The following is a 22,977-nucleotide window of genomic DNA, read 5'->3' as shown; positions in this document are numbered from 1 at the left end:
TTGAACACAATTGAAGATATTTGGAAAACATGTAACCATTGATTTCCATAGAAGGAAAAACAAATACCATGGAAGTCAATGTCAAGGTTTCTAGCTTTTTTCAAAATATCTTTGTTTGTGTTTAACAGAAGGATGAAAATGAAACAGGTTTGGAACAAGTGAAGTAAAGTTTTTTAGTGTGTGAACTATCCTTTTAAACACATGAACATATTGTAGAACACAATGTAAACCTACATGAGTGAAAATGTGTTCAAATGTCTTGACAGAATGAATTTTTACTGTTGTAAATAAAAGTATGTGTACTGAACAAACTGTCATTTTGGGCCTTTTTCACAATACCATGAGAAACAAATTAGGGCTGCAACAACGAATCGTTTAAAATCATTTACTAAAGCGCTGGCAATGAATTTCGTAATCAATTTGTGTCGCACGACACTGAGACGTTTGATTATTAAACATAAATTCAAGACAGTAAAAGCTTCACCAAGACCCTTGCCTTGTCATGAGTTGATGGGAAAACCATTTCCCCTGGAGTGGAGCATCTGGCAAAGATCTTATCAAAGTCAAAACCCCAAATGAACTGATATAAGGGAGATCGTAAAATATTACAGTGAAATTAAGACCACTTTACCAATCACACAGAGACTTTTAAAATTACACCAAACATGAATATAGAGCCACAAAATACACCATATTAACAACTTAGAGATTCTGTAAGGAATGTGATGGAGCTGCTCTGGTGAAGAAGGTAAAGTCCAGGGTAAAGAGAGGGGTTCAGGATGCTTGATCAAGACAACCTGAACAACCTAGCTGATCTTCTCAGATTAAAAAGTTTATTGTTTTAGTACCTGACCATTCTCGTGTTCTTGTCTTATGTGGAGTTCCATAACAGTTTGCAGGGTTCAATATATATGGATAGATATGTGCGTCCCTAGTCATCCAATGTGTGGGAGCATTTCACACTAAATAAACAAAAAAAGTGTGTTAACGGTCAAATAAGCAAACATGATGACGGGAGCACCAGAGCAATGATCCAGCACCTGAAACGCAAACATGTTAGAGTCTTTGAGCTGTAATTAATATTGCTATCTGGGTATACTTATTTCTTTTTTAGTATGCAAAGAAATATTGTTTTTCACAGAAGATACATTATGAATTATAAATTTGTTACAAAACTTAAATCACAGCATATTATATTTATCAGACTCGCCAAGCAAGAGTCTTCCATGCAATAATTATTATAGTTCACATATATATCAAAATCTCTGGATGCCAAATTTAGAAAGAAAAAGCTATAAATTAATACATTTATAGTAAGAAGGCTCTAGTTTCAAAGAGTAACTAAAAATAGAATTTTAGAGGTTACAAAAGTTTGGATAAAAGCATTTTTAGGAGAACTGGAAATGTCAACGCAAAACACTTCATATTAAGTACACTCCCAAAGCAAATGACTTTATATTTCTTCAGACTGAATACAAAAAGAGCATTTGGGGAAATAATATTAGATTGAGCATGTTTGTGATTTAGTGGAGAGCTGTTATGAGTGGAGAGGTAACCAACATTATATAAGAGGAATTAATGTAAAACTCCACCATTCTGTCACTTAAATATATTATTCCAAAAACCCACGAAAACAGGTAAAGAAATCTGAAATCTATTAGTAATTGTGTGAATGTCTTTGTTTGACATGTACTGAGAAGATTTGTGCAGTCAAATATAAAATAATGTAAAAACCTTTAGGGCCAGGATTGACAGAAGGTATTATTCAATTAGGGATTGCACAGAAACAATGTTATATTCCTCTGAAGAGTCTGAAAAAGAACATTTTATCTTCTCTCCACAAATGTTTCCTTCTGTTGTCAAGAGACTGAGAAACAGGCAGCCAATCAGCGTTCGCTGTGCGCCTACAAGGCAGTCAATCAGCTTTCTCTGAGCCACACAGGCAGCCAATCAGCTTTCGCTGATCAGCGTGCAGGCAAAAATCCCGCCCTGGGCGCTCAGTCTGTCAGGCGGAGAGTCGGGAGTGTAGAGCTTTGCTGTTTGTGGTTTAATTCCTTTATTTCCACTTATGTTACGGGTGTTATGCGTCTATTCAAAGTAAGTGTATTATATCTGACCTTTGTAGCATTTGCAGATTGGCTGCAGTTACCTTGCGGGTTGAACTGCTTTTACATGTGTGCTGAATGCTAATATACTATTTTGTTTTTAGCTCGAGGCTACGCTGTAAACACTTCTGTAAAGCCTGGTTTATACTCGACGCGTCCGCTTGTTCGCTTGAGTGCGCGCGGTGAATGTGACGTCGTCGCGGAGATTGTGGATGTTCGCTTTGGGTTCGCGCTGCATGATTTCGGCTGGCGGTGCGAAAGGCATTTTTTTGAGACTCGAGCGAACAGTGCGCGCGGCGCCGCAACTGATTTGAGTTAATATGAACCACTTTGAAGAGATTTTGTCTGAAACAGGGTGACTGTACAGACATTTTTATGACCCGTGATCAGAGAAATAACCAGATGATCAATAATATTTGGCTAGAAATTGCAACGTTAGTGGGAAAGAAAAAAGTTTTTGTTAAAAGGTTTGGGAAAAACCTGAAGGATAAGTTTAGTAAAACCAAAAGAGACCATGGCGAAAGTGGATCGAGGTAAAGTTGGTTTTATATTGGGATATTCAGACATAGTCCTTAATAATATAGTTTCATAAAGATATTATTTGCAAACTCTAAATAGAGAAAATCATATTAGCAGCCAATGACTATCAAAGTTCAACATTGTTCACAGTCAAATAAACAGTTTTAATTTTGTTCAAGTCATACTTGCGTGCTAATTCTGATCGAATATTCAAAGTAACATGGTAAACAATATAGAGACTTCTAAATGAACGAATGTGCGAATATAAAACCAACTTTACCTCTATCAAAAGTGGAGACCCAGGTACACAATTACAGAATGTTTTTCCACCAGTCATAAATTTTACACTGATGTATTTTGTTTAATTTTTCAATTTAAAATCATTTAATAGTTACAAAACTATAATGAAGTGACATAGTTATTTCTTTTATAACTGGAAAGGAATATTTAAACCTATCGGTTTCCACTATACTGATACCCTGTTTCTCTGGGATTTATTGGTGATAATGGTCACGTTGGACCATTGCCCTTTTAGCACAAGTATAGGACAGAAACTAGCCAGACAATAATGTGTGCGGACAATTCGGTATCGGTTCAGTAATAATCATAACCGATTATTATGTACTGACGTCATTTATCTCATATGCGCTGTCGCGAGGGAGGCGAGCATGGGTATTACATTACAACACTACAGGCGCCAACTACTTAAAAATTTCAATGTGTGTGTTTTCTGGAAAGTCTTTCACTGGCACTTACAGCAGAAGCCCCATTTCTGTGCGATTTGAGGGAATGAAAGTACTCCATTTCTCTCTCTCACTCACTGTGGCCCATTTCGCCTGCTGGCGTGACATTTCCTCTCGGCTGCTGGCGTGACCTTTCCTGCCCTCTCTTTTCCTCTCGGCTGTATGCATTCCGAATACAATTTCCGAATAAAACCGCGGGAGCAGTCGGTAACTCCGGTGTAATTTTAACAGGAGTGGGCAGTCTCACAATATCGCTCCTGAGTGAGCAAGCGTGTGTGTGTGTGTGTGTGTGTGTGTGTGCGTGTGTTTGTTTGTTTGGTGCTGTCTATGTTTGTGAATGTGTGTGAATGAGAGACAGTGTGGTGCTGTGTGTGTGTGTGTGTTTATACAGACAGCTTGTTATAGCCACCCCCCCAAAATACAACACTGTATGGAAAGCATCGTCAATGCACCGAGATATTGAATTGAACCGAATCAATGGCATGATAATCGTAACCGAACCGCGAGACCAGTATAGGTTCACACCTCTATTTGTTTATGCCAAAAGAGGCCATGGCAAAAGTGGAGACTCAGGTACACAATTACAGAATATGTTTTTCCACCAGTCTTAGGTTTTACACTGATGTATATGTTTGTGGAGTGGGCTAAATCTAAAAAAAAAAAAAAAAAAAGTTTTTTTTTTTTTTTTTTTTTTTGTAAGTGTACTTTAAAAAAAAAAATTTATTCTTGCCATAATAAAAATATAATTGTAAAGCAACTTATGTTCTCTTGTAATTAATATTGTAATAAACTTTAAATGGTAAAACTGTCCGATATATGAACAAAAGCAAGTGATGCATCAAAGTTTGATTAAAAAAAAATCTTGAACTGTTATAAAAATGCTTATAATCATTAAAATAATGTATAAAAACAATAAAAAAAATAATTAGTTATAAAATATTGAACGATATTATATGACATAACGTAGTTCCGGAAACTTTATACATCACTGTTTATCCGTCTGATTTTACGGTGGGTTTCTTTTGACCGCCCCCTGTCGTTTTAAAGAATTTCACAACGGCGAACGTGGCAAGTATAAAAGCCTTGTCTGTTTCGCAGTCAGCAGAGGTGTGCGATGTGGTGCCAGGCTAAAGTAGAATTCCAGCTGAATGCGTTACTCGTGGGTAGGCATGTGCCGGTATCGCATGAAAATGTGATACCGGCACATGCCTACCCACGAGTAACGGTATTATCACGATATTGTAATTTTACTAGAGAAACAGGTAAAAAAACACAAAAAACTTCAATAACAAAACTTTAATATCTTTTTAATTAACTAGAAGTACTTCAAACATTTAAATACAAATAAATATAAATAAAACAATACACAATTTAAAAGTAAACTTGAGCAATTATATCAAAGTGAATGTGCAAAAGGGAAACCGTCTTCGTAATCCCTCTGCATTTTTTTGGAACCCAAAATATTTCCAAACTTCTGACTTTAACCTTTTTGAAGGGGGATAAATTGGCAGCGTTCCTCCTTCCGCCATGCTTCTTCTTCGTGTGAGCAGGGCTGGACTGGGGCAAAAAATCGGCCCTGGCATTTTGGGCCAGAGCGGCCCACTAAATTCAATCAAAATGCTATCTACTTATGCATGTCCAATATTTTTATCAACTCATATTCTATAAAACACAAAAGCCATATATATGAAATAAATAAATAAATACAAACTTTAATCTCAATTTAATTTCTGTATGCTGTCCATAAAGATATTTGTTGAGTTCTAAAAAAATACACTATTCATTCATTTATTTTTCTTCGCATAAGTCCCTTATTTATCAGGGGTTGCCACAGTGGAATGAACTGCCAACTATTCCAGCATGTTTTATGCAGCAGATGCCTTTCCAGCCACAACCCAATATTGGAAACCACCCATACACACTTATTCACACACACTCATACACTACAGCCAATTTAGCTTATTCAATACACTATTGACTCAGCCTATATTCAATAATAAACATAACAAAAACCGCCTGCTAATGCATGGGTAAATCTTCAAAGGGAACAGTGTTACATTTTAACCTCTTTCACCTCATCCTGCTTGCTGTTTCACTATCTAAACAATGAAAACATAATATAAGTCAAATTTGTTTCATTTTGATATTATGATTAACAGACACCAAACAGCCTCGTGTAGCTGCATATTTTTATAAGCATCATCTTCACACTGCATATTTATAACAAAACAGGGCTTATATATAACTGTCTCCTTTCATTTCCATTGAATAGAATGAACTTTACCCTGTCTCTTTTGCAGAATATCAGTTTTAATAACCAATAATGGCCATTATAATAGTATAACGTACATTAAATTTAAACGATAAAGGTTAGCAATCAGTCAATGTGCAGAATCAGTGTATGTGGTTACATAAATTAATATATTAGCTTTGCACTCAGCCAAAACAGTTAACTGAGAACAAGTGATTCAAAAGACATAAGAATTGTTAGATAGAGACAACAAGATGAATTCAATATTACGTTTAACAACTATAGTGAGATGAGATCATCCAGCAGATGAACTGTCTGACATGCACTATACTCTGACCTGGGGTTTATGCTTACCCGCTGAACTAGTGGCTGCAGCTCTGGGCAGAGAGTGTGTGGTCACGTGATTTGCGTTTTTAGCCATGTACTAGAATGAACAGAACTTTTCAGAATCGCTAAATGAAACGCCAGTGAATTTCCCGCGATTTCTCTGCGCCTCCCTTGCGTTTCTTCTCTCTGACTCGACTATTTTGACAAATACACACAGACGACGCACGCTCACACGTAGTCCAAAATAGGAGTTTGTGATTGGGCCAGCCCAATGTCAATACCGAAAAGAGCCAATGGGCTGCAGGGTGTCACATGGGCCGGCCCGGTCTGTCTGTCCGGGAAAAAAAGCATCTACTTTCAGAGAGTCACAGATCACAGCAGCGTCAATCAATAAGGCAGAAAAAAACGATAGGCTGCTAAGCCTTTTATGGGCCAATCAGATCATAAGACGATGATCAGCCCGGCCCAAAAAGTACGTCGGCCCACCGGGAAAGTGCCCAGTCTGCCAGATGGTCTGCGTGTGAGGATTATAGTGCGGTGGCAGCGGCGGCGCGCACTGCGCACACAGGGCTTCTACATGCGGGGATTGTTTACATCAGAGTGCGCATCAGTTCTGCGCAGCATATACGCAGTGTTTCTTCAAGCGGTTGATGGAAAATAAGCTAAGGCGCGTTCTAAGAATATAAATTCGGATCTATTATTTTTCACGGTATTTTGAAGTGCCCGCGATAACAATATCGTGCATATTCATTACCGTGATTTATCGCATTACCGAATACCGGCACAAGCCTACTCGTGGGTTATCTTCAGGGTTTCTGCAGGGTCTTGGAAAAGTCTTAAATCTCAAAATCCAAATTTTAGGCCTTAAAAAGTCTTAAATTTATTGAAATATTGTGCTGTAGGTCTTAAATCTTTTTTAAAACGGGTCTTAAATTTCCCTTTTTTCATGCATTGCTACCAAATCTGGCCAAAGCCAGATAAATGTATGCAATCAGAGACATGATCAAGCTGCACACACGAGATGTAGAATCAGCTACTAAAGACTTGCACACATTTATTGAACAGGGAAGAAAAACTTGTAACTTGTGTGAAAATATTTTGATGGTAAAACATATTTGAATAGAATGTATATTTTTAAATGATATTAGAAAATGTTTTTATTCAGGAAATATTTTGAGGTAAATGTTTAAAATGTGTTTTCTGGAGGAATTTTTATCATTGATCAGACTGAAAGAGCTTGTAAGACTTTATCAGTGTAATTTTCATTTGTGTGTTTAAAAAACAATTAATGATGTTTCAGAAACAGTTATGATTGTCAATTATATATTGAATATTTAATACAAGTGTTGCAACAAATATAGCCAGTGCTGCTGATATAAGATTAAAATATATTTGCAAACAGAATGTAATTAAAATAATTGTCTCCTCTTCTAGTGAAGCTCCTCCTCCTCCACTGAAGCTCTAAACACTGGAATATTCCCATCAGGCTCCACTGAAGAGTTTATTGAAGGACAGCGAGAACATGAGTGATCCAGAACCCTGCAAAATTAAAAATGAAGACTCTGAACAACAAATAGGTTGGTGTTTATTCCTGATCAGGGGCGGCACGGGAGGTTTTTGGGCTTCGAATGTTTTTTCCAAAGCCATGAATCTTTTGGGTTTAAGTTTTGTCAAAACGTAGTTTTTTCAACACATTATGCAGAAATATTTAAACCAGTTCATTATTGCTTTCCCACAGGATCAATAAAGCAATATCAGCTGGGCTTTCTCTACTTCTTTTCTTTATTTAAGAGTTTTTATTTTTTTTTTATCAGAGGCAGCCCCACAGCAGTAAGCGCTTTCTGTCTCTCCTTTCTGAAAGCAAGTTTACACACACACACACATCGTGGTCCTGCGTAGCCACATCTCCTGTCAGTCACTCAACACCTTCGTATCATCGCCGCACCACAATCGTACTTCATGTTTGTTACCGGCTTTAATTTCGTATTTAAGTAAGCTTGTTGGAAATTCTGAGGAGAACGTTGGGTTGCTATTGTAACTACACACACAGGAGTCAGGCGGTCTTGTCTTGCTTCATTTAAGATTTACCTCAGATTTTCACTGACAGTTCCGTATGATCTGACCAGATTCTGCACGCACAGGCTGTTCTGATAAGCTGTGAGTTCTGGTGTATTTATGTAAAAGTGAAGTCTGACAACAATAAATATTCTCATTAGGAATAAAATCACCTGTTTTTATACCCGTGCTGACTCTGCCGAGTTGTAGCTATAAAGTTAGGTCTGCGACTGTTATTTTATCTAGGGTAGGCTATTTCTTTTATTTTATTATAACAATAATTTGCTGAAAATTATGCCTTTAAATGAGCAGGATTTTAAGGGTAATTTAATCCAAATGATTACAGTATGAAACACAACTTGTAATAAAACTGGGTGGGGATTAGATACTGAGAATCACATACTTGTTACATAATTTACATTTTGATTCCTCCTGTCCTATTTCGGCATGCACATTTTTTCACCTGCTACTGTGCCAGGAACTGGAGAGCACCTTCAATAATAAAGAATGATGGCAAAGCTAAATGTAATTACTGTAATAAATTAATAAGTTATAAAACACAGTGTCATGACCAACATGACAAAGCATCTGTGGTTGGTTCACATACTTCACAAATATTGAATGAAAAGAATGGCGTGTTAGGTTCAATGTGCTTTTGTCATTTCCCTTCTGCAAATTTAATTTATTTTTTTTAATCTACTTGATTTTTTCTTTTGTTTTATGTGTATAGTCTTTAATGTGCTTTTAATAATTTTATTCTTTTCAAAGCAGCACTCAGATGCAAATTTATCCTCGAAAACATGGCATGAGAGCGATGCATGTGTTGGATGATTGCGTTTTTTTTCACGCGCGATCAATTCCTGATCCTTTGCATACATTTTTTTAATCAAAAGACAAAATAATTTAATTACTTTCGATGTGCTAAAATATTAGTTAAACGAATGTAATTTTAAAAAAGCATATATACTAGGGGTGGGCGATATGACCTAAAATTAATATCACAGTATTTTTCATCTTTTGAACGGTGACGGTATAATATCATGGTATTACTTTCAATAGCAAAATAATATACATCTCAAGGAAGAACGGACAAAAGAAAGTCTCACTTCTATCACTCTTTAAAAGTTTTGGTTTGGGTCATTGTAAATGCTCATTCTCGTTATGAGCTGATCTTCATTTCTCTGTGTTGGTGGAATAAAGCAGGCGAGTCAGCCGCACCAATTTATGAGCAGACAGAGCAGGATTCTCGCGATGACCACCAGCGCAATTCCGCTCTTTGTAATGAGCTGTAGTTTCAGTGTAAACTTAGTAAAGGTGAGTTTCTTTGGCGATGATGTGTACAGTGTTAGACTTTATATTTAGCGGACATTTGCGCTGAACACGCAGTGAATGCAATGCATCGAGATTCGGGCACCTTCTCCGAAAACACTCGATTGATCTCAGCTGGCGGATCAACATTTACCTCATGTCATGATCGCTGTCATCTGCGCCATTATTATTATTTTTATAACTTTAGGTGAGGTTTGCAAACCTGTGCACTTTTCACTCTTCAGTCGTTTGCATTTCCTGCAGTAACAAAAGCTCCCTGTTATCTGACAGCGGGAAGCGTTAAGTGACTGACAGCTAATATGAACCAATACAGCAGCAGGGTAGAGCGATTCAGCAAGTTTTTAGAGAAAATCAAATCAGATTGCACTACAACCATTATATTCAGACACACAAATGCTCCCAAATATATTATGAGGGTGCATAGATTAAATTTCGGGCGCTCATGCATTCAGACCACAACTGAACGTTTGAAGAAAATTTAATGCCTTATTATTTAGAATTAGCTATAATTGATGTAAATGCAGCCGTTCAAGGCGCATAATTGATTTATTACGGTATTGACGGTATTAGAAAATCCATATCGTGGCGCAATGTCACACCGGTGATGACTATGACACCGGTGTACCGCCCACCCCTAATATATACCCATTAAAACTGTAAAACTGAATAAAGTGCATGGTCTAATCGGAAATAAAGGAAATTAGTTATCTATTTCATTATTTAATGTATAAAATAAGCTAGTCTTTTTTATAAATTGAGTTAATTGATCTGAAACTTTTAATTGCATTTTCTTTTCTTGTAAATAATAAAAGTTGCATCAGATTGATGAAAACTAACCTGAATACCTGCGTGAACAGGGCCACAATGAATTTTATTTTACATTGAAACAATTGGATAGTGTCTTCTGTCTACATGACTGGCAAACGTTTCAGAAAAAAAACCTGCTAAATCTCTGCGAATATTTGGTTAACTTCTTGGTGTTTATACTGTAAAATCGTGACTATATTTAATTGTTGATCGTGGGCCAACAATATTGTGTTAATAAACAACAATAAAATAAAAACAATATTATCGTGATAATACGAATAATGGTGCAGCCCAGTTTTGCCAACTTTTTCCAATGAAAAGTAGCTAGTTGTTGCCAGATGATGTCACACAATAATTTGCATATTAATGACGTCATCACATAGTATCTGACAAGCGTAAGCCCATCATGTCTCTACTCTGTGTATTATATTATATTAAAACATTATATGCAGATGCACATTAAATAGGTTCTTATTAACATATTACTTCGTGTGATGACGTCACTGCATAATTGCAACTCAGTACTACATCTTTATGTAGTATACAAAAAAATTTATGTTTTCTCAAATTGACTGGCCATCTCGGCAAAAACATTATTTGAATTATGTTCACTTAGTTTTGTATGAAAAATATAGTTGACTATTTGTAAAATACAAACACTTTTTGATAAGAATTTTTAGTTTTAAATATAACCCTGATAATGATCAGTTACATTCTTTTTAACAATTACAGCATGTGTACTTACTTTTTTTAACTTGTGAAATTAACACATTTGTGAAAGTGACAACAGTTATAGCACTATTGGAATGTATTGCTACCTAAATTACCAACAGTTATGCATGTCAACGTATATTAGTAAATTAACAGTTATGAAAAACAATCTAAGCAATTTACTCTACTGGGTGAAGCCTGCTGACACTGCTCTTTTGAGTCACTTTTTTAAAAATGTTAAAAGTAGCCAGATTAATGTTAAAAATTGCTAAATTTGTTGCTAGGTGCTTTTTGAAAAAAAAAGTTGCTACGGTAGTATAAAAAGTTGCTAAATCTAGCAACAAAATTGCCAAGTTGGCAACACCGGTGCAGCCCTATATCCTTTCATTATGTTCCTGGCAGTTTTTGACCCATTGACTTCCATTATAACCACATTTTAACCGCAAAGCCATGACACCAAATAATCATGCATTCTAGATTGTTGGTGTTTTCCCTGTTGGGAAGAGGTAAAATGTGTCATTTTTACTGTTGATCATCAGTTGACAGCATTAACCCTTTAGATAGGCCTGTTCAAATTGTTTCTGTATTTTATTTGAAGTTCAATGGAGTAAATCAGCAGATTATAGTGTGTGTGCATAAATACACTTCGTAGGGGGACCAACAATTTTATCACAAAAATGACCAGTATGACTATTGACCAACACCTCCCTGTAAGTTTACACACTGCATAGAGTACAGCTCTGGTGTGTTATAAATTGCATGTTTTAAATGACAGCGAGACATGCTCCATTTAGTTTTTATTGTAAAATATATATTATAACCCAGTACACAGTAAAATAATGTTTTGAATGGCTTGCCTGCTGGCAGCGTATAGACGGTAAGTTTAAATAGGCCAAGCATTTTTAAAATTAATTTTAAAACACAATAATACAAACTAGCCACCCCTTTTCTTTTGTTTCTTTTTTCTACGTTTCTATATTTTTTATCAAACAAAAAATGCAATGAATTGTTTATTTTGGTTTTCATTTTATTAGAATTAATATAATTATTAGGCGACACAGCTTCTACATAACATTGGCTCTGATTGCGTTTTTACAGATATCCTACAGATAGACTTTTTGGCTTAAAGACATTTATGCCTGTTAATTTCAGTGCTGTATTTTGACAGATTTCGCAAAGGCTTCAGCTATTCTGTCTGATGCCAGCCTCAGTTTTGCAACTTGACTTCTGTGACGTCTGTATCAATGTCTGGATGACAGCAGAGCGAGAGAGATGAGATCAGACCTCAGGTTCGATGTGTGGCCACATGCCACAGTTATTTTACTGCAATTTTTTAAATATTGGCTCATTTAAATTAACTTTTCATTTGATTAAAAGCCGAAATATTGCCAGACAGATAAAGCAACTTTCTGTTTTTGAAGAGCGCGGCTTCAGTGATAAAGTACGCACACAAACAGGATACACTCTTGTCGGCCTATTCATTATTGATTTTTTTTACACATTAACGCATAATAATTAAGTGCAAAAAAGAACAGCTGAACTTGAGAAAAAATGATCACTGCGGTTGCCACGATGGTTGCTTTGTTTCTCTACAGTTGGCTTATTAATGCGCAGTATTGCTAAATCACTCGTTTGAATAAAAAAATAAGATTTATTATCAAACATTGTGAGATGATGGTCGCGTGATTTTTAAAATGAGTTTGCATTGCGTATTCATGGCTATTGATCTTATCTACCCACGACCCACCCATATTTAAACATTAAGTAGGTGCGTTAGAGGTGCGTGTATAAATTAGTTGTGTTTCCTCCGGATGCTGCCACCTTTGTCAGGCAAAGTTTGCAGATTGCCTTATTAACGTTTTCAGGTTCTCTTTTTGCATTTAGTTTGAACCCGAAATATTGCCAAACAGGCGCTTTTGCATTGCGTTTTGACACTAAATCGTCCGCAATTCTCTTTCTGTAAAATCAACTCCTCTTTTTCTCCTCACGTGATAAATGAAATATGACGCATTGTAGCTGTTCAGATTTTAATTACAGTGGATGCTCTCGTCTTAAGTAAATTATTTAGCATTATATTTTCTATTTAATTCAAATAAATAATTAAGAAAAAAACATGCGGGGACAGTGTCACAGTGGAAAAGTGATGTCACCGGTGTTGAGTCTTAAAACCGGTAACACGTCTATCGTGGCAAGCCTACTGGAAAGAAATATTTGAACCTTTCAGTTTACAATATATACTGATGCCCTGTTGTTCTAGGCTGTATTGGTGATAATGGTCAGGAATGTTGGACCACTATTGCCCTTTTAGCAAAAGAAGAGGAGAGAAACCTTGTCTGTTTCGCGAGGTGCACGCGCAGTCAGCAGAGGTGTGCGATGCGGCGCCAGGCGAAAGTATAAATCCTCTCTCACTCCCACACACACTATACTCCATATAAAACGCAGAAACTTTGTTGCACTGTAATTGATGATCAATAGTAAAAATCTCAAATCTCTTCCCAACAGGGAAATGTAACGGTGGTGTGGGAATGGTGATCCCAAACAAACATTACAAAAATATTTTTGTCACTTGTTTTTAAACTATTAATCTTGGGCACCAGACAGAATATCTGTCAAAATACATTTTAAAGAAAATATACCATGGCTAGCTCTCACCACCAGTTACAAATATCAAACCAAAAATAAATAAATAAACAAATACATTAACAAACAATGAGAACCAGAAAAACAATTGCTGTATTTGTCTAAATAAAGTTTGTATTAGTCAGTAATATTAATTTTAAAATACTTTGTACTTTTTACATAAAACAGCAGTATCAACAACAAAACAAACAATATAACAGGAATCAAAATGAAACACAAAACCCTCAGCACTTTTAACTCAAATGAAAGTGAAAGGAAAAAATGCAAATGATTTCAGGCCAGCAGGTTCATCAAACTTGAAAACGGGGAAAAATAATACTGATAATAGTAGTACGGAGAGAGAAAACAAAAACTTTTGCTGCTTATCCATGGAGCGGAGGGGTCAAGGGAAATGAGAGGGGAATGGCGAATGTGAATGTTGAGGGCATCGGCGAACCCAGCCGGTGAGTCGGCAGCTGACTCCATGCCAGCGAGATAAATCGGTAAGTTGTTTTTGTTCAAGAAGTAAAAAAATTGATTGGAACAACAAACCCTCATTTGGGGGATGGTAGGTCTTTCCAGCGAGCTTTTGAAACGAGACCATTTGGGGGTGGTGGGTCTTTCTAAGGTCCTGTGGGAAGATAGGTGGTCTCTGGAACGGCCCGTGGTGACGCTCACCGGTGAAGTTGATTAGACCCAGCCATTAAATGTTGCCCCACAGAGAGTGTCCCTATACCCACCAAGCCTGGTGGGCGCTGTTGCCCTGGAGAAAGGGGGTCCCACCAAGAGCCACCAGTGGCACAGTTGGTTGAGTGAGAATCAGTGTTTGGGGGATAGTGGGTCTTAACAGCGAGCTTTTGAAACAAGTCCATTTGGGGGGTGGTGGGTCTTTGAAAGGTCCAGTGGAAAGATGGATGGTCTCTGGAATGGCCGGTGTCAACGCTCACCGGCGGAGTTGATTAGACCCAGGCCCCAGCCCTCCAAGCCTTGGCCGACGGGAGACCGCCTTTCTAGGACGTCCCACATCTGGAGGTACGTGTCCGGTGACGATAGTCTGACCTGCCATCAGGAATTCGGGGAAAGCGTAAAAATGTGGACTTAGATTTTGGCGGCTTTGCGGTTTCACGTTGTCTGTCCGAGCTGTTGCGTCCATTTCCCGCAAGCCTCTGGCCGTGCGTGTCCTGGCTCTATGGGAAAGAAGCAGGGGTCTATGGCCAAGCTGTCTGCCCGAGCTGTTGCGTCCATTTCCCGCAAGCCTCTGGCCGCGGATGTCCTGGCTCAATAGGAAAGAAGCATGGGGTCCATGGCCAAGCTGTCTGCCCGAGCTGTTGCGTCCATTTTCCACAAGCCTCTGGCCGCACGTGTCCTGGATAATTGGAAAAGAAGCAGGGGGTCTATGGCCAAGCTGTCTGCCCTAGCTGTTGCGTCCATTTCCCGCTGCCCCAGAAAACACGAACACGAACTATATTATCTGTTGCTAGAACTACATGCCGCTGGTGCACCCCAGCCACCTCGGAAATTGAGCACTGCCCCGGGTGGTGGAACTGGGAAAGGCTGATGCACCCGAGCTGTCTTTGAACCACAGTGCGTCAAGGTGGTGGAGAGGGTGGTGCCCCACAGCCAGGGGGGTCACCAGTGGCACATCTGTCTAGCACGAGCTGTTACCTAAGTCATTGTTCCCGGCTGAAGTGTGGGGTGCCCAGGCACTGCTGGAGAACAGTTGTCAATCTAGAAGACCCTTTGGGGCTGGCGCTTGCCCGGGGAGAAGGGGTGGCTCTGGAGGTCAGGGCCTCCAGCTCCTCTAACGTGGACCCTGGCCCCCTGGGGAAGGATCAGCATTTGGGGGGATGGTGGGTTTTTCAAGCGAGCTTTTGAAATTACTAAGTCCATTAGGGGGATGGTAAGTCTTTGTAAGGTCCAGTAGGAAGATGGGTGGTGTCTGGAACGGCTGGTGGCGACGACGCTCACCGGTGGAGTGGATTAAACCCAGGCCCCAGCCCGCCAAGCCATGCCCGACGGGTGACCGCCTTTCCGGGACGTCCCGCATCTGGAGTTACGTGTCCGGCAACAATGATATCTGACCTGCTGTCAGGTTTTCGGTGAAGGCTCAAATCAGTGAACTTAGGCTCTGATGGTTTCGCGCCTGAACCAGTCTGCTGACCGATAGGAGCTCGTTTGGGGGATAGTGAGGTACCGAGGGTGTGGGGGTGGTTGGTGGAGGGGTGGTGCTAGTAGTCTCCAGCGAGGTGAAATAAGCCAGGCTCAGTGGTGTCTGGGGTTACGGTTTGGTCCCCCCTTTTGATGGTTGTGGTTGATCTCCAGCATCAATGACGTGTAAGTGGACACCTCTTCCGCCATCTTTTGAACCGCTCCACGTGGCGTGTGGGTCTCTTTTTCAGCCTTGGTCTTGGACGGTCATGGCCGAATGTGTGCTCTGCTTCAACATCTACAGCCGGCTCTCGCCGGACATGTCGGCGGTCCACAAGGTGTCAAACTCAGACGAGAAGAAGCTTTTGCCCGTCGCTGGCCGCGTGGACATATGGAAGACAGTGTGCCCGCCTAGACAGACACCTGAAGCAGCACTCCGAGCTCTCTGTCTCGGCCAGGAAAGAGGCCATGGGAGAGAGTTGAGGAGGGGGCAGGAGGAGGTGTGCAAGGTCGTCTCCTGCATCACCGGCCCCCGGGCGAGGGGCAGCCCGAGGTCCTACGCCCTCCCCCTGGAAGCCTACGATCCAAAAAAGTACCCCAACCCGGACCACTCCCGCACCCTGAGTTAAGTATGGTTATGGCACTTTTCTGTTGGGCTGCTGGGTTGATTTCATCAGGGCTGACTTCTGACTTTCGTCCCCGTTCTGCAGACCTGCTTCTGGAAGAGTTCGAGGGTTTCCAAATGGGAAGCGAGCCCACCGGCCGTCTACGAAACAACGTCGCCTCCAAACTGGCGAGGGTCAAGGCGTTCCTAGGCTACATGGCGAAAGGCCACACAGACCCAGAAACCTTGTCTTTTCTCAACCAGCCAGCGCACATCCGAGCCTGGTCCGCTCTGCTGGGCCAAACGGGCATGGCTGAACCCATGAGACAACACAACCTGAAGAATGTCGTGCAGTTCCTAGATTATATTTCTGAAACCCCGCCGGCCTCCTGCTGCCTCTCCAGCACCACCCTGGTTCGCAGGGAGGTTCGAGCTCTCATTCGCGGCATACGCCGGCCCGTTGTGGTACTGGAGGTAAGAACCAAGCAGACGAAAGAAGGCAGACTGATCTTCAAAGCCACCCTGCTACGCTGTCACCAGACCGCTGGAAGAAAAATCCCTGCCCTTCTAGGTGAGTGTTCGGTCTGCCAGTCAGCGTTTCCACCACCACTTGTGGAAACGCTGACCTTTCCGTTCTTCCCTTTTCTGCTCGGGGGCACCAGCAGCTCTGGAGTGAGTGTAACTACTGGTGGGAGCCACCAGTAGTATGCACTCACTCATCTTCTCTCTGCTTGTCCAGATCACCACGCATAAGACAAACAGAGCCTTCGACGCAGCCCAGTTGTCTCTCAACAAGGAAGAATACAGCTGGTTCTAGAGGTTCTTGAAGCTGCGGGCTAGCCTCCCCGGGGAGAGCCAGGCCATTTTTTTTTTTACTTCCAGAGCCAGTCCCTGATGAACCCTGAACAAATATTTTCAATCTGCGTGGATCAGCAAAAGGCTTCCTGGCAAGCCCACCTTCACTTATGTCTGTACTGCCATCACGCCGCACGTGAGTATGCATGCAATGCCTCCCCCCCCCGCCCCATGCCTGCCAGCGGCTTTGACCCCAAAGCTGTCTGACCCCTCTGTCTGTCTCTGACGCAGGCAAAGAATGCACATTCTTTGGAGGATCGCAGGAAGGTGGCGCAATTTATGTGTTCTTCAACCTCAGATAAGTTCTACGCACTTCACCTCGGCCCTCTCCAAGCATGTGAGCGCCGCAGACTCTTTGAGAGGGCCTTTGTGGAGGAGGAGGAGGCAGCGGCCAGAGAACGCCATTCAAGTTAGGGGCGCAAGAGGACAGAGAGTCCCGGGTCACCCTTGGTAAGTCAGTTCCTCTTTGGCATGGATAGATATTAACAGCAGAACGTGTGGTGTTAGCCAGTTAGCCTTTGGCATTGGCCAGTTAGCCTTTCTGTGTCTCTTTTCCAGGATTGCAATAGCAGGAGGACGCTGCCATGGCAGCCTTCAAAGGGGAAACGCCCCCTCGAAGCAACAGAAGACTCTGAATCTTCCTGAATAAATATTATACGATTTAACAATAAAGGTCATATGGAGTTCAGTGTCTTTTTTATACCTCTATCTGTGTGGTAAAAATCGGGACAAATGATCCGTCTCCTGTGTTAAAAGTGTTGCGTGGGATGCCCGGGTCCAGGTTTTGCCTTGGCTAAGTGGCAATTGGGACAAATGATCCCTGTCTGGTATGTCAAAAGTTTCTCGTGGGATGCCCGGGTCCAGGTTTAGCCTTGGTTGATAGCCCATCGGGACAAATTATCCCTTTTTCAGCACAAAAAGGTGCCAGGCTGGACGAGACTGTCCAGGTCTGCACTGGCGTTGAATGGCCATATGGCCCGCGGACCAACTCCTGGTATTTGCAGGCGTGTCCCAGGATGGCTCTGTCCTTTGAGCTGCATAAAGAGGTCGGAAGAGGGCTGCCTAAAAGGGGGGGTTCACTTATGTGAGGAAACACGGCACTGAAGTCTTTGGTGTTCACAGACATCATGAGCACTTCAGTAAGAAGACAGCAGTCTTTGCTCCGTTGCTTCGATACATACTTTAGCTTTTTGTTTCTCACAGCATCTTTTTCAAAGCATTTTCCCAGAATATGTCAAAATAAGATGTCCACGAATATCAGTCCGTTTGCTGAAACACAGAGAAAGTTTTGGCCATATTAAGCCTCAAAATCACCTCAGGATGGATGAAAATGACCCAACAGCACACAAGGGGAAAGGTGCACATTCCAGCCTTTATGCAGATGCTGTACAGATATGTCTCATGTCTGTCAGGCACAGAGTGAACAAGTATTCTCTGTCTGCATTACAAATTTTAGAAAAACATTTTGTTGTAATTATGAATATATATGAATAAAAGTAGGCCATTTACAGCTTTTCAAATCTGTCTCATCAATATGACCAAAATGACTTTTATGATCATTTATGTAAGAAACTCTAAAAACTGGATTGGCTGTTTTAATGGACTGAGGTGTTTATGTTCCTCTGTATTGAGTTTCTTTGCGGGTGTTTTATTTTTTTTTAACGCTTCCTTAATGTATAAGTGGTTCAAACTTACCGGCAGACGTGCAACAACTTTAACTATAAGGTAAACACAAAGCAACAGACTCTCAGTCCCGCCCACACTCGTCACCACTTCCAAGCCGACCAGTGACAGGGCTTGCGCTACGCGTCGTTGTGACGTGTAGTTACATTTTTTTGATAGATGCACATCAGCGATGCCACAGCGAGGGCTATGCGTTGACACGTAGGCTGCGTGCACTTGACGCAGAAGTATAAATCAGCCTTTATGGACCAAACAAAATATGATCTGGTTCATTTTACATTTAATGTGCATCAAAATTGCAGTGTGTATAGCCAATGTATCCAGTGTCCTTTAATTTTTCAGCATTTGATGAGTTTTTAAGACTTAATGAAAACTAATGTTTTTGTTTTTTTCAGACCTAATTGAAGAGAATGAAGAGAGTAAAGAGGAGGAACATCCAGTCAAAATTGATGAAAAAACTCATTTACAGACTGATTGTATTTTGAAAAGGAGAGACAAGAATTGTTGCACCTGCAGTCAGTGTGGAAGGAGTTTTGTAAGAAAAGGCGATCTTAATATTCACATGAGGATCCACACTGGAGAGAAACCCTTCACATGCACTCAGTGTGGGAAGAGATTCAACCAATCATCAAACCTTAATAATCACATGAAGGTCCACACTGGAGAGAAACCATTCACATGCACCCAGTGTGGGAAGAGTTTCAGCCATTCATCATCCCTTAATCAACACATGAGGATCCACACTGGAGAGAAACCATTCACATGCACCCAGTGTGGGAAGAGTTTTAAATGCTCATCACACCTTAATCGACACATGAGGATCCACACTGGAGAGAAACCATCCACAAGCACTCCGTGTAGGAAGAGTTTCAGCCATTCATCATCCCTTAATCAACACATGAATACCCACACTGGAGAGAAACCATTCTTATGCACTCAGTGTGGGAAGAGTTTCTGCCAATCATCATCCCTTAATCAACACATGATGATCCACACTGGAGAGAAACCATTCACATGCAGTCAGTGTGGGAAGAGTTTTAACTGCTCATCACACATTAATCGACACATGAGGGTCCACACTGGAGAGAAACCTTTCACATGCACTCAGTGTGGGAAGAGTTTCAGCCAATCATCATCCCTTAATCTACACATGACGATTCACACTGGAGAGAAACCATTCACATGCACCCAGTGTGGGAAGAGTTTTAACTGCTCATCACACATTAAACAACACATGAGGATCCACAGTGGAGAGAAACCATTCACATGCACCCAGTGTGGGAAGAGTTTCAGCCAATCATCACACCTTAATCCACACATGAGGATCCACACTGGAGAGAAACCTTTCACATGCACTCAGTGTGGGAAGAGTTTCAGCCAATCATCAAACTTTAATCTACACATGATGATACACACTGGAGAGAAACCTTTCACATGCACTCAGTGTGGGAAGAGTTTCAGCCAATCGTCATACCTTAATAAACACATGATGAGCCACACTGAAGAGAAACCATTCACTTGCACTTAAGCCCCTTGCACTTTTCTCCCCATAGACTTCCATTCATGTGTACGCGAATATGTCAGACCGGACACAAAGTTTTTGTGTCAAGTTTCGCAGTTCACTGCTTTGCAAAGTTCAAGCTTGGTGAACTCTGACCTGCGAAATCGCATCATTTTACTGTGTGAGACCAATTGTAGATTAAAACATGACCTCCCTGGACAGAAATTTAAAATATGGACCAATCGCTCACTTTTTTAATGTCTAATCATCTTGTTTAATCCTGCCCCTTTTCGCAGCGCTTTTCAACTGAATTTTGCATGCTCAAACTCTAGTGTGACTGTAGCTTCGATGTGGGATGATTTTCAACAACTCATCAGACTCTAATAAACATATGAAGACTCTCACTGGACCATTCACATGCACTCAGTGTGGGAAGAGTTTCAACCAATCAGCAAACCTAATGAACACATGAAGATCCACACTGCTGTGAAAGAGTATATGTGCTTTGAGTGTGAGAAGACTTTTATTACAGCTCCAAAATTGAAACTGCACCAAACGAACTGGAGAGACTGTACAAGTGTTCACACTGTGACAAGAGGTTTAATCAGTTAACACATCTGTAAACACAAAAGAGGATTCACACTGGAGAGAAACTGTACAGATCTGATCAGTGTCTACAGAGTTTTGCTCATTTGGCGCAGCTTAAGAAACAGATAGAAAAAAAGTTGCACACATGACATGAATGCAGGAAAGGATTTTTTATGTCCGAATAATGTTTAAAAAGGCTGAGTGAAGGTATGCTGTTTTCCAACTTTCCTACACTGCAGGTTGTAGTAAATGTGTTGCGCTCCTCGCGTTTACAGTAAACACAATGATGGCGGCTGAGAAAAGAACAGTTTCATAAACATCTGGCAAACAGCACCTCTGCAGCTTAATTTCTTTGCAAGTGATTGTACAGGTGCGGATATATCTGTATTTTACTCTCCAATGTATTCATGTAGCTAGTGTTGTTTTGAATGATGTTGTCTGTCTCCCTGAATGAGAAACAAATCACTGGGAAGACACCGCAAGAGTTAAAAAAGATGTTAAAGAGCTTCAGGACGGTTAGTTTGCAGTATACCAGGGTCTCAAGTTTAGAAAGCCCGTTCAATTGTCCTGTGTTGCATCTTTTATTAGGGAAGTTTATTTTAGGTTCGAGATTATTTCTAGTTTACTAGAACATAAACTGGATGAATATTTTATGATTTCGGCAGAGCAACAGGTATTAAGTTTTAAAATATTAATACACTGTGATGATCCCAGGACTCCAGATTGGAGGATGTGGTAAATCCTGATTGGATGCCTGCATTACTCATCAATGGTTATATAAAAGTTGTTGTACTAGCTACCCCAGGACGCTGTGGCTACTCAGGAGTCCTCATGTCAAGACCTGCCATCTCATTGACTCTTTAACCTTATGGTTTTGTTTTGCATTACTTATATCATGTAGTTAAAGTGTTGTTGTGATTATATCCTAAGTTCTTTATCTTCATTATTATCCCTAGACATTTGTTGGTTGCTTTGATTAATTGTTCTATGAGTTACATTTTATAATAAATCATTTGTATTCTGGCTATTTTGTTGGCTCGTTTCTCTTTTATGGTGCAACTCAAACATGCGGGTTATAACACTTTGTAAAATGTGCCTGGTTGTATGCGAGATCTTGTCCTTTCAGTCATGACCATAGGTGTGAGTAGGAACGTAGATTGTAAATTGAGAACATTGTCTGTTGTGGTGAAGGAGCTGGGACGAAAGGCAATCACATCAACTGCATTACTGCTGCCGCTGCACTGATCCATCTTTTAATCTCACATTCCATTACTCATGAAAAAAGATGCAAATACTTGAACTCCATTCGGGGTAAGGACTCTCCTACAAATTTTAGATGGCCTCCTTTTTCCAGTCAAGCACCATGGTTTCTGACTTAAAGGTGCTGTTTCTTTCCCTGCCATGTCACATCCGAGCCTTGAGCGGTAACCAGTGCAGAGAGCTAAAGAGAGGAGTTACATGGGCTCTCATTGAAGACCAGATGAGCTGCAGCATTCTGGAGCATCTGTTGAGGATTAAGGGTGCAGGATGGGAGTCCAGCCGTGAAATAAGAGTTTGCACTGAAAGTTGTGCAGCATGATCTGTTATGAAGAGTCAGATTTTTTTTTTTTGATGTATGTCAGATGCTCTACCAAGGAGGCTAAAGACCGTCGCCAGAGCACCTTTAGAGGACAGAAGAATGAGGTTTACCTGCACAGCACTTCAATGGGCTTCAATGGAAGACAGTGGGCTCTATTTTGACGATCCATGCGCAAAGTGCAAAGGGCTGGGTGCAAAAGCAATAAGGGCGTGTCGGAATCCACTTTTGCTATTGTAAGAACAGAAAAATCCGCTTTGCGCTGTGGTGCATGGTCTAAAAGGGTTGAGCTTATTTTCTTAATGAGTTATAGGTGTGTTTTGAGAATAAACCAATCAGTCTCATCTCCCATTCCCTTTAAGAGCATTTGCTATTTACATGGCAGACTTTGTAAGTGGAAAAACTGAGCGTTCCACTAGCATGGAAACGGTTAAACAGAGCATCTACAGCGTGAGAATGAAAAATGAGCCTCCTCATTATTTACTTTCACTTTCACTCTCGTGGATAGGGAAACTTCTTGTACGCACAGACATCCATTAGCCTAATAATGATTCAT

The 22,977-nt window shown here is 40.6% G+C and overlaps 1 protein-coding gene across 1 annotated transcript; it reads left to right on the top strand.

Annotated features, from left to right (window-relative positions):
• The first annotated feature begins 2,008 nt into the window (after positions 1 to 2,008).
• Positions 2,009 to 21,872, top strand: LOC130222846 (gastrula zinc finger protein XlCGF57.1-like). Its single transcript, XM_056455417.1, has 3 exons — positions 2,009 to 2,097; positions 7,380 to 7,522; positions 19,152 to 21,872. Exons 2-3 carry the CDS (start codon positions 7,468 to 7,470, stop codon positions 20,282 to 20,284), a joined length of 1,188 nt encoding a protein of 395 aa, XP_056311392.1. The 5' UTR covers positions 2,009 to 2,097; positions 7,380 to 7,467; the 3' UTR covers positions 20,285 to 21,872.
• Positions 21,873 to 22,977: the final 1,105 nt, after the last annotated feature.

Source organism: Danio aesculapii, chromosome 4 (genome assembly GCF_903798145.1).
Source record: "Danio aesculapii chromosome 4, fDanAes4.1, whole genome shotgun sequence".
Taxonomy (NCBI): Eukaryota; Metazoa; Chordata; class Actinopteri; order Cypriniformes; family Danionidae; genus Danio; species Danio aesculapii.
This window is presented reverse-complemented; position numbering and strand designations above follow the sequence as displayed.

Bases quoted from the DNA above. Each gene is read 5' to 3' on its own strand.
- LOC130222846 (XM_056455417.1), top strand. From the start codon at position 7,468: ATGAGTGATCCAGAACCCTGCAAAATTAAAAATGAAGACTCTGAACAA. The intron at 7,523-19,151 runs GTTGGTGTTTAT...TGTTTTTTTCAG, and splicing joins AGACTCTGAACAACAAATAG to ACCTAATTGAAGAGAATGAA.